The following is a 12,217-nucleotide window of genomic DNA, read 5'->3' on the forward strand; positions in this document are numbered from 1 at the left end:
ACGCAGCCACGCCCCTTCCGGCGCGCTCGAGAGCCCCGCCCCTTCCGGGCCCAAGCTGCTGGAGAGACCCCCAGTGCGCATGCGTGTTTGTGTGCGCGCACGCGGGAGGGAGGGGGGAAGGAGGAGCCGCCTGGCGCGCGCCTCCCTCCTTGCCTCTCTCTGGGCGCCCCTCTCCTCGGCAGCGGCGCCATGAGGCCGGGGTGAGTGCAGCGGGTGGGGTCCCGCACGTCCTCCTCCTTTCCCCCGGACCCAGGGAGAAGTCCCAAAGGGCCTCCGTCTGGACCGGGACTAAGGAGCATGGGCTTATCTTGCTAGGAGTGTCTTTAGGCTTGTTATTTGGCCATGCCTTTCCCTTTCCCGGACAGGTCCTCCACTTCAGCCTTCTGCCCAGGGGCATCTGCAGCATGAGTGAGAAGCAGGGACTTACCTTGATGGGAGTGTTCCTCTTGAGCTGTTAGTTGGCCAGGCCCCTCCCTTCCTCCTTCCCAGCAGGACAGGTCCTCCATTCCAGCCTCTTCTCCTGGAGGAATCCCAAAATGCCCTCCAGCTTCCTTTTCTATGGGTGTCTTTAGGCTCTTTCTTTGGCCGTGTCCTCTGTTTTCGTTTCCCAGGAGATGTCTTACCTTTCCACCTTCTGCCCAGGAGGAATTCCCAAATGTCCTCCATTGGGAGCATCACTCTGCAGCATGGATTGACATGGAGATTAAGTGGTTTTGGTTTTTACTTGGCCATGTCCCCCCATTTTCCTTTTCCAAGACAGGCCTTACATTCCACCCTCTGCCCAGCAGGAATCCCAAAATGTCCTCCCTTTGGAGCCTGAGTGAGAAGCAGGGATTTATCTTGATATGAATGTTTTTAAGCTTTGATTTGGGCATGTCTCTCCGTTTTCAGGGTGACCAGATGTCCTCCTAACTGCAAAGGGGGAGAAGGCACCGTAAGATGTAGGGCATCCAAGAAAAACGTACGGACATTACCAAATAATAGGTGAAAACACTCCTAGATATGTACATCCATGCTTCTTAGTCAGGCTCAGAATGGAGGACGTTGTGGAATTCTTCCTGGACAGGAGGCCGAAATAAAGGGTGTGTCCTGGGAAAGGAGGACGCCAGATTTCTTGGATATTCTAGGTTCTGCAGCGCCTTGCCCTCCTTTGCAGTCACCCTGTCTGCCAGAGGCCAAGTTAATCCTCCCCTGTTGGGAAGTGGAGAGAGTTCGTGGCACTGCATGGATTCACGGCTCCCCTCCAAGGACAGGGCACCTAGAGGTGGGAGAGCACCCCCTCACTGCCCCCTTTGTGTTTAAGGTTCAAAAGGCATTGCTGGTAGCATTTGTGCTCTCGAGGGCTGCTACAGCTTCATGCCAGTGTTTTCCTAGGTCAGTGATGGCAAACCTATGGCACGCGTGCGAGAGGTGGCACTCAGAGCCCTCTCAGTGGGCACATGTGCCGTCGCCCCAGCACAGAGTTTGCCAGAGTTTGTTACTAGAAACCCAGAGGGACATGGCACTTCACAATTAATAAGTGGGTTTGGGGTTGCAGTTTGGGCACTCGGCTTCCAAAAGGTTCACCATCACTGTCCTAGGTGTTCGCCTACTCTATGGGTGGCCTTGGTGTGGCAGGGGATGGGTGTTTCTGCCTCTGCCAGGGTTTGGCTCCTAGCCCTTGTGGTCATCTTCTCAGAATGAAGGGTGGAAAGGAGAAATGGTGTGCATGCCCTCCTCTGTCTCCATCACTGCCTTTTCCCTCATCGTTTCCTTGCAGGTGAGCTTTGTCGGCTGTGCTGCGCAACGACTTGCTGAGGAAGTGGACATTCGGGATCCCATTGAAGGGAGACACTTTGCTGTAAGGGCAGGAGAATGAGCGGTCAGCGTGTGGATGCCAAAGTTGTGATGCTGGGCAAAGAGTACGTTGGCAAAACTAGCTTGGTGGAGAGATATGTGCACAATCGCTTCCTGGTGGGACCCTACCAAAATGTGAGTACCGTCTTCATAGGACAGAGCTCCTTGGGTTGAGCGCTTGATATTCCTCCTTCAACTTCTACCACCCTCCAAAAATGTGTTTAATTTTTACAGTTAAGATATTTGGGGGTGGGGGTGTTTTAATGTATGCATACGTTTGAGGAGATATTTGTTAAGGTCTAGGGGACTTTGGATAGTGCAAAAGAGAAAAGGAAACTGCTTCAAAAAAGAGAAGTACAAAAGAGAAAATGAAACATGGGGAGCTAGTCTGAAGAAACTTTCCAAGTAAATTCAGGGAAGTTGTTAATCCATGAAAAAAAATTGCTAGCTTGCCTGCTAAAACATGCCTCTGTTAGTCATTTGTGAAACATCTGTGCTTCCTAATCAAGCTTCCTTCTTTAGGCCCCTTGGAAGTGATATGTTCTTGCCACAGTACTGGTTGCTTACAGGGGGCTGATGGGATCTTGTAACTACTCTCACAGCTGGTATTCTTGCTTTAGACCATAGGTGCTGCCTTTGTGGCCAAAGTAATGTCAGTGGGAGACCGGACGGTGACCTTGGGAATCTGGGTAAGTCAAAGTTGAGGTGGGAGCTGTAGAACTCAGTGATTCTTAACTTTTTCTTTACCAGTGACCCCATTTAAATATATTCTGATATTGTGGACCCCCAAGACTTAACTAAAGGTTTAAAACCCCAATAATACCTGAACAATGAACCATTAGCAAATGCACCATCTGTTAAACTTCCCTGAAAGGGGGGGGGGCATGGAAGACTTTTCTTCTGCTTTTTCTGACCAGCTTTTGGCTGTAGTGGATTGAATGTGCACACCTAGCCAGCCAGCCTTTGCCTTGGCTCCTGACACGACACTGCTCTGTTGCAGGAAGGAGGTGGGCTGAGCAGCCTTCATGCCTTTGTGGACCCCCTGTGAGGACATTGTGGCCTCCTGGGCTTCTGTAGACTACAGGTTAAGAATCACTTGTATATGCTATAAAGTACTAGAAAATGTACTTTGCTTTGGTTACAGAAGGGCGGTGTGGGGCATGTTTTTGTTGTTAACACTTCAGAATGTTTGTAGGATGGGATGTTAGTTCCTTTAACTCTGAACAACAATGAAAATATTTGTACTAAATCCTACATTAGGCCTGTCTTGGCTACATTAATTGAAATGAAAGCAATTTCTGCCACTTAAGCCCTGTGGATTTCACTGGGTCTGCTGTTGGTGGTAGTACAGTGGACCTTTGGTATCCGCTTGGGTTTGGTTTCAAGACACATACACACACCATGAATACCAAAATCCATGGATGGCGAAATCCTGTTAAATGCAATGCCATAGTAAAACGGTATCCCTTGTTTAATCAAGGCTTGGTTTTTTAGAATTCATATTTTTTTTAAAAAAATATTTTCAAACTGGTTGAATTTGTGGATAAAGAATCCATGGATATGAAGTAGTGGTAGTGTTGAATTTAGTCTTCTTGCTTTAATTCCTCTAATTTTAATTTCTTATACTTATCTATTTATCATATATACTCGACTATAAGTCAACCTCATGCACAAGACAAGGGCGGGTTTGGGGGCCAAAATTATGAATTTTGTTATAATGTGGATAGGTCAAGAATAAAATTTAGGGGCATGGAACAAAGGATTTAAAGTACAAAGGAAAACATTGCCAGAGAAGTTACAGAATTTGAGTAGGCATAACTGTTTGTGCTTACTCTAAAGTCTGGCTGGATGAGTAGGGAATTACAGTAAATTGTAGCTTTGTGCTGTGTGGCAACCAGGTACAGATGGGGCTGAGAAAATGCACACATGTCAAAAAAGGATGAGAATGCAAGTAGTGACTACATTGGCAATTATTGTGTTGCTGTTGTTGTGTGACTTCAAGTCATTTCTGACTTATGGTGACCCTAAGGTAAACCTACAGTATCATGGGCTTTTCTTGAGCTGAGAATGTGTGACTGGTCTAAGTTCACCCATTGGGTCACCATGGCCAAGTGGAGGATCAAACACTGATCTCCAGAGTCCAAGTCCTACGCTCAAACCACTACACCACCCTGGCTCTCCAGCAATGATCACAGCCTATAATAATAATGATGTGATAACTTTCCCTGATTATAAAAAGGCCAAAGTACTGCTGCAGCAGGGAATAGAGGAGATCAGTGCTTCTTTTAGGCGCTCTTGGGATGGAGTAAGCTCTCGTTTTTTGCCGCTCAGAGCGGGAATGGTTACTATATATATATATATATATATATATATATATATATATATATATATATATGTACAGTACTTATGTACATTAACTTGAAGATAAATTGACTCAGATTTTTGGGTCAATTTTTGACTAGATTTCTAGACACACACACACATATATAATTTTATTATTTGGGTACATTACCTGAAAGAAGACTATAGGCAGAATTCTAAGATGTTTTGCTCTTAGGTTCAAAATCTGATATCCTTTTCTTATTTTTTAGGATACAGCTGGCTCAGAGAGGTATGAGGCCATGAGCCGGATATATTACCGTGGGGCAAAAGCTGCTATTGTATGTTATGGTAAGAATTCTCTTGCATGCCAAGGTACACACATAGCCCTGGATTTCTAGTGCTATGAGAACATGCTTCTCCTGAGTGCCCACACTGTTGCATTTGGGTCGGTTGATCTTGCAGGCTTGGAAAAAGCTCTATTAGCCAGACCATTATTCTGAGGGAAGTCTGTTTATAAAGCTTTGAGAATCCTATCAAATTTACATACAGGAATGAAGACTGGTATGTTACATTACATGCAGTTTATTGCTCCATGCATAAGACCAATATCACTAATGTGTCTTTTGAGAGTCTCCTGATTTCTTTGCACTCATGTCCCATTCTTACAGTGACAGACTGACCTCTAGATAAGCATATGTCTAGCCATATTTTCCAGGTGAGAACTTGTGTTCAAAGGCTCTGACAGTGGCTCTATTATGAGCCGTTGAGGGGAGAGAACAACTGACTGGCTCATTCTGTTCCCTTGATGTATTCTTTACGCAGTGAAATGATGTATTCTGGGGTGGGATCTAGTCATGACACCTCCCCACTTCCACAGATCTTACTGATAACAGCAGTTTCCAGAGAGCAAAATTCTGGGTGAATGAGCTGCAGAACTTTGAGGAGGTAAGTAGATTTCCATTTTGAGGCAGGGAAAAGGGTATGCTTGACTTTTCTAGGGGAGCAGCAGGGAATATTGGTCTTGCTAAGGAACATAGCCCTGTATTGCATGCGAGGCACATTGATTTCAGTTCCAATGTGAGGCAGTAGAGACATGGAAACAGCATCCTGGGGCTGTTGATTGATTGCATGTTAGTCTTTTTAATGCATGTCTCATACTATAGAAATCTCAAAACAGCTTATGTGGGGCTTCCAACTGGTCTATCCAGGTACCAATCAGTCCCAATTGCCCTCTGGCTATTCCCCAAGCTCTGCTAATTCTGTCTGCCCTGGGTTGGCATTTGGGGAGACTGTTTCAGCATATTAATGGCTTGTTTCTGGAGTTTTATTTTGTTATTGTTGTATGCCTTCAAGTCATTTCTGACTTATGGCACCCCTAAGGTGAACTTATCACGGGTTTTTCTTGGCAAGATATGTTCAGAGGGGGTTTGGCATTGCTTTCCTCGGAGGCTGAGAGTGTGTGGCTTGCCCAGGGTCACCCAGTGGGTTTCATGGTTGAGCAGTGATTCAAACTCTGGTTTCCAGAATCATAGTGTAATGCTCAAACGAATACACCACAAATTTGTTTAGACATGCAGATTTTGGGTACAGGTGAGGGTATATCTACTTTTTAGAATACCTTGTATGTAGTACTTGTATGCAGTACCTGTTCTCTTCTGTTCTAGAATTGCAGGATCTATTTATGTGGCACCAAGAGTGACTTGCTGGATGAGGACAGGAGAAAAAGGGAAATTGACTTCCATGATGTGCAGGATTATGCAGAAGGTGTGTCTCCTTTATTCATTGCTTGGAGAAAGGACCAGTTTCACATAGCTCTCCATTCTGGGATCTATGGCAATCCTCTTGAGAGTCAGTTATGAGCAGTTTAGCAGCAAATTGATTGTCCTTTTAAGTTGGTCCTTCGAAACATGGTAGTGTTTTCCTGCTGGCTAAAATTCCTCTAGGATGTGGGAGTTTGGAAGTATCTGAGGTCTGAAACTGGAAAGTAGGGAAGATTAGCTTTTCTGGTTGCAGCAGTGAGGGTATTGTGCTTGGGCTATATGAAGCTATCAGCTGTAGGTCTTTACAGAAAAGCTGGTGGTGGCAACCTTGACAGCAAGTACAGTCAACCCTCCTTGTCTATGGATTTTGCATCCACGGACATCCCACGGACATCCCAAAAGCAAACCTTGAATTGCCTATTTTTTTAACAAGAGACACCATTTTACTATCCCATTGTACATAATGGGACATGACCATCCACAGATTTTGGTATCCACAGGAAGGGTCTTGGAAACAAACCCTAGCAGATACCAATGGCCTACTATAGTTATTGGCCACACAGTAGCCATAGGTAGAGTGGGCAAAATAAAGCTCTGGATCATTAAAAAAAATCCACCATTGTTTTTGTGTCCCTCAGGCCCTTGAGATTCCTCAGACTGCCCTTTTCTCACCATTCACCTTTTAAATATGTTGCAGGACCTGTCTGACATCAAAAGGCATCACAGTTTAACCAACTTTATAATAAAAAGAACCCTCTATTGAAGAGGGAAAGTGGACTTCAGGTCACTTCCAGGTTGTCTAGTTTATTGCTTGAGTTTGGGGAGTTTACAAGGCCCTTGGAGGATCCTAGGACTGCCTCAGTTGTATCCCTTTGTCCTAAGGCATAAGGGGAGTAGTGGTGGGGAGCTGTCCATACATTTGAGTAGGACTACATTGTATCCCTAGGATAGGGAATGTGTGGCCCTCCGGATGTTGCTGGACTGCAACTCCCTTCATCTCATCATTGGCTAGCTAAAGCCAGCAATATCTAGAGGGTCAGACATGCCCCATCTTTGCTCTAGAGCTATACTTATCTATAGCTGGGTATTCTGTGGGAGGAACTGGTGCATCATTAGCCACTGGTGCTTGGGGAAATTTTTACTGTAGAAGAAATCACCTGTACTTTCCTCTAATATGTTGTGCTTCCAGAGATCAAAGCTGAGCTGTTTGAAACTTCTAGTAAGACTGGCCAAAATGTGGGTGAGTATCTTCTTCACCGTGTCCCCAAACAGCCCTGACAGTGAAGTGATGATTTTGATTCAGTCACACTCTCCCTCAGATTGACTCAGCTCACAGGACTGCTGTGAGGATAAAATGGGGAGGGGAGGGAAGTCATGTATACGTCTTGAGTTCATTGGAGGAAAGGTGGGATATTTGTGCAACAAGTATCTTAAATAACTAATAAAACATGGCTAGCAACCTTAGAACATCACATCCAGAAACATCTTCATTTGCTGAAGAGGATATTGAATAGCTGCCCCTGCTCTGTTCAAGTAGAAAAGCAATACAGGTCTGATACAGGAGCATGTCCCATTGAGTTCAGGAATATAACTGCATGTGGACAAGTAGTATGGGTTATTAGATGAGAGGTGTGCCCCTCAGATGGCTTAATTTGATGTGTGTGTGTGTGTGGGGGGGTGTTCTTTTCTGAGCTTTGCTATTTCTGAGTTCAGTTCTGCTCATCTGTACTTGCTTTTCTACTTGAACTCAAAACAGCTGCAGGTGAGACATGAACTTGTGGTGTTTTTTTAGATGAACTCTTCCAGAAGGTGGCTGAGGATTATGTACAGTTCACTGCCTTTGAAATGACAGGTGAGCCTCTGACCAAAATTAACTCTTCCTTTTGTACTTTTATGAAAATAATTATATCCTTTGTTGTAAATGTATTGCTGGGCTGCAACAGGCGTCGCAAAATAAAGTTAATAACAAGTGTGGGTGTTTCTTAGACATATAGGAAGCAGTGGGTTCATGAGATGGCCCCTAAACATTACTCGTTTGGCTTATCAGTAACATGGGTTGCTCTTCCTGTGTGTTTAACTGATGGGGACATGGCAAGGCTCCCTGGTGAAATACCAGCCCTTTTAATATAAGGGTGAGAAATTCTGTCACCCACCGGCCACATGCAGCCTGCACAGATATTTTTGCAACCTCTTCTCCGGCCTGATGCAAAATTAGAAAAATAATTGCTGATCCAGGAAATTCCAGGAAGAGCAATTTTTATTTTATAGGAGTTGCACCCATCACACACACTCACCCCCCATGTCTCCCCAGCTTTAGAAACTTGAGACTTCTAGATACTAAATAATTTTCGCTCATTTAAAAAATGAAGTTGATGTAGGCCCCAGGGATGAGAAATCCACCCTGAGATCTCAGGACCAAATTTTCTTCCTTAAAAGATAAGAATCCTGCAACTACAAATTGTGCACCTCTCACCTAAACTTTGTATATGTTTTACTTGCAGAGGAGAAGGGACTTGATTTAAACCAGAAGAGCCCTAACACCTACTTCTACAGCTGTTGCCATCACTAAGTTCTCTCTTTATTTTGCCAAAATCAGTGCTTCTCTGGGACATTAACACCTTGTGCTCTTTGGAAAGGTCCTTACAGTTTGCCTGCTGTTCAGAATGTCTCGCTCTTGGACATCTAGAGCATCACTTTCAGGCACTTCTCTTTGGAATGGAGGCCAGGAGAATTCAATGGAACCAGGTTTTTCTTTTTTTGTAAATACATCAAGATGTGCTGCCTTGTTGACCAGAGACCATGATTGCCTTGTGTGCCCATCCTCACGAGAGGCTGAATGAATTATTCAAGTGTGTCAGGTTGAAGGTGTTGCCTGAATTTTGCTTATTTAAATGGCTTCTAATAAGTTATATAAATGTAAATAAAAGTGCTTTGCGGTCCTGTGTTGTTGAGGAATATGTTGCAGATGCATTTTCTTGGTGGAGCTCATATTGTTCTCAAACTATTGATGAATTTGTCAGATGAGATGGGGATAGCATTCATCTGTAATTATGCCTGGAAAGGTCATGATTTTATATCAAGAAAATAGGCTCACAAACATACCCATGTCTCATACAGTTTTGGGGACCAAAAGAGAATAATATTTGGTGCTGGTGCTGGCCTCTGATCTTCCACAGTCTCCTACCCTTGAGGTTGTGTGTACCATACAAAGAACTGTTGATCTTAACATTCAAAAAGTCAGGAGTTGAATGCCTTTGGTCCCCTACTGGGAGAAAGGTGGAATATATATTAAGTAATTTATTGTACTGATTGGACAGTAAAGCGAAAAGGTGGTTCCAGGAAGAAACACAAAAGTGGAAGTCTGAGGCCCCTGTCTAGTACTCAGAAAGCTTCTGTCTGTATGACAAGCACCTTGTATTTACAAGCAGTTTTGGGTTTGTCTTAATTATATGCAGGCTGAAAAACATTTTGGCCCCATACAGACTGCCAAAATGAAGCTGCTTCAGGTCACTTTGGAGGTATGCTGTTTAAATGATGCATGCATCCTAAGAATCTGGAAGCTGTGCCAAAGCTGCGCTCCAGTCCTTAGGACTGATTTGTGGCTCTGGAGCAGCTTCCAGACTCTTAGGACGCATGCATCATTTAAACAGCATACCTCCAAAGTGACCTGAAGCAGCTTTATTTTGGCAGTCTATATGGGGCCTTTGCCACTTCCTCCTGATTCACCAGTTAAGTAACATGACAGAAAAATCCAACAGTGCTGATTCACACCAACAGTCACTACTTATGAAAGATTATTCAGCCAGTTCACTTTGGTTGTGGTGGAACACAGTGGACCTTCCATAAAGGAGCTTTCTTTTGGATTAATATGGGGGGAGGGACTTCCTAGACTGTTTCATTTTCCAACTTTAGGGCAAGGATGGACAACTTATCTCCCCCCAATAGCTCCTGCTACCCCTTGTCAATGGGAAGATGGGCATTGCACTCAGTCTCTGGAGGACTGCATATTGCTTGGCCTCAAACTAGGGTATAATTTACACATACATTACTTGTTTAACCTAGACTTGGTAAAAATACTTTGCTTTCCAGAGCTTAGTAAATGGCACATAAAAGAGTGGGAATGGATACTTGCGTGTATTTCTAGTATGGGATGACAACGAGAATTACTAAGTTTATTAATATTGACCATAAAGTTTGACTATGTCTTTGATAACATAACATAAAGAAATGGGGAGGGAAAACAAAATAATTTCTTACATGTTTGCCTACTGATACTGTCTGGTGGTACTGGGAGATAAGGGTTTACAGACTACACATTAGCTCAACAAAAAGAGGTAGGTGGGTCTAGTAAATGAGAAACTATTGTAATTTAATCCTCCCTGCAGGGTAAACAACCCATAAACTATCTTCCTAATGACAATGTTACAAATGTAATCCAGTATACAGCACAACTCATTTTTTTCTATAGGAAAATATTTCTGCATGCACAGATCTTGTGGCATGTTGTTTATGTCATGCTATTCAGTCTGTTGAATAGAAAGTGAGTAGCTCTCTCTGTTCTTGGCTTTCATCATTCTTTTTTTTAAAGATAAGTGTGCATGTCAATTGTACATGAAGGCAAGGCTGACATTCCTTTGTGTATGTCAAAAACTGAAGGGTCTTAAATTAATCCCATATGTTGAGAATCATATAGTCAGCACAACAAACTTTGAGAGACATGGTTTGAGGCGGTACCAAAGTTATGAACAAGACAGGAGGTTACTTTTTTGAGTTATAGCTCCCCAGAATTTTCTGGCCAGAATATCCCACACCAATGCTAGCTAAGAGATACTGGTTTAAGATATTTTTTCCAAGCTCTGTGTGAATATCTACCTAGCCATTTGCTTTGAATTTCGTATTGACATAAGCTACTAAAACTTGCTGGAAAATGAAATTTAGTTTAGTCATGGTTATCTCATACAAGAATCGTTTTCCAGTTTTCTTCTTAAAGAAGTAAACATCAAGCATGCATCTCAGAAGAAAGCTTGATAGATGACTTTGCAATATTCTCCTGCTAATACCTCCAGTCCCCATAATCTTTGTTCCAGACTTTTGCATCTTTGACCTCAAGCAACCACAGAAGCTTCCTTCTTTTTGTCACAGGAGACTGCTAGCTCATTGCAGCTCACACAAAACTTTCTGAACATTTAACACCACAATTTGTGTGAGGCTAGGAAACACTTCAGTGCCACACATGATAAAAGGGCCCAGTTAAAACACAAGTCTGTAATCTTCCAATCCTCACTGATTTCATAATGTGGATATAGGGGTAACCAGACTCCAATTTAACCATGGCTGGAAGAAGCAGTTCGTCACTCCCTTGAAAATGCTGAAAGAATGAGTTGGCTGGCAGTCCAGGCATGAGTGAGCTATAATACAAAAAGAATAGGGGCACACTCTGGAAATGAGTGGAGCCACTGCTAGGTCCAATCTTTCCATGACCAGCAGATCCTGGTTGTAGCCTGTGTTGTTTATAGATCAGAATGAGCATTCGTAAAAACAACAACCATATTACAGTGGTTCAATTCCTTTTTCTGCTAGCTACAAATGCATGTAAAGTATTTTTCAAAGCAAGTTTACTTAGGATCTGTGCAGACCGGTCATTAAGGCTGGCCTGGGGGCAGAGTCAGGGTGTGGTGTCCACATGACGCACGCCCCGACCCCATGGTGGTGTGATTCTGCTCGCCACACCACATGGCGCATGGCCTCACGGCGCTCCTCTAGTGCTGTTTAGATGATGCAGCACCAAAGGAGTGTTGGAAAGCTGCAGTGCGGCAACTACGGTGCCCTTTCTATGGCGCAAAAAAGGAACGGAAAGGCCAGATCAGAACCCCGGCATGAGGTTGCTGATCTGCCTCTAAAAGGGGTGGTCTGCACAGCCCCTTAGATGTCAAACCCCACTTAGGTCAAAGGATTCCCTAATCAGTGCACTCAGGATTTCAGTCTCCAGTCCTATTCTCTTACCTGGCATAGTGAGGTAAGTGTACATAAGTACGCATGCAGTTGCTCTGCACCTCTGCCCTTTTTGCATATATTTATTAATTTTCAAAAATATATAAAACAATTGTACATATATGTATTTTGTCTTTAAATCATACTGATTTTTTTTATCATACATTGATAAACGTAAGACTAATAGAGACATTTTATGAGCCTAATACTTCCTAAAAATCTCCCTATGACTCCTGTTTAATCTTACAAATCTTACAAATTCATGTAAATCATGTACCACAGATCTCCTCTTTTAACCAGATCCTGTG

At 43.5% G+C, this 12,217-nt stretch overlaps 1 protein-coding gene across 2 annotated transcripts; it reads left to right on the top strand.

Annotated features, from left to right (window-relative positions):
• The first annotated feature begins 50 nt into the window (after positions 1-50).
• RAB24 (RAB24, member RAS oncogene family) lies at positions 51-8,873 on the top strand. Of its 2 annotated transcripts, none has more exons than XR_006102151.1 (9): positions 51-200; positions 1,760-1,971; positions 2,457-2,525; positions 4,428-4,506; positions 5,036-5,103; positions 5,823-5,922; positions 7,108-7,158; positions 7,675-7,770; positions 8,420-8,873. XR_006102151.1 is itself a non-coding variant. In XM_042451836.1 (9 exons), exons 2-9 carry the CDS (start codon positions 1,855-1,857, stop codon positions 8,485-8,487), a joined length of 612 nt encoding a protein of 203 aa, XP_042307770.1. In that variant the 5' UTR covers positions 51-200; positions 1,760-1,854; the 3' UTR covers positions 8,488-8,873. The 2 variants fall into 2 exon arrangements, 1 of the variants encoding a protein (XP_042307770.1); XM_042451836.1 differs by having other exon boundaries at positions 7,711-7,770.
• Positions 8,874-12,217: the final 3,344 nt, after the last annotated feature.

The sequence above is a fragment of the Sceloporus undulatus genome, chromosome 2, assembly GCF_019175285.1.
Source record: "Sceloporus undulatus isolate JIND9_A2432 ecotype Alabama chromosome 2, SceUnd_v1.1, whole genome shotgun sequence".
Lineage (NCBI taxonomy): Eukaryota > Metazoa > Chordata > Lepidosauria > Squamata > Phrynosomatidae > Sceloporus > Sceloporus undulatus.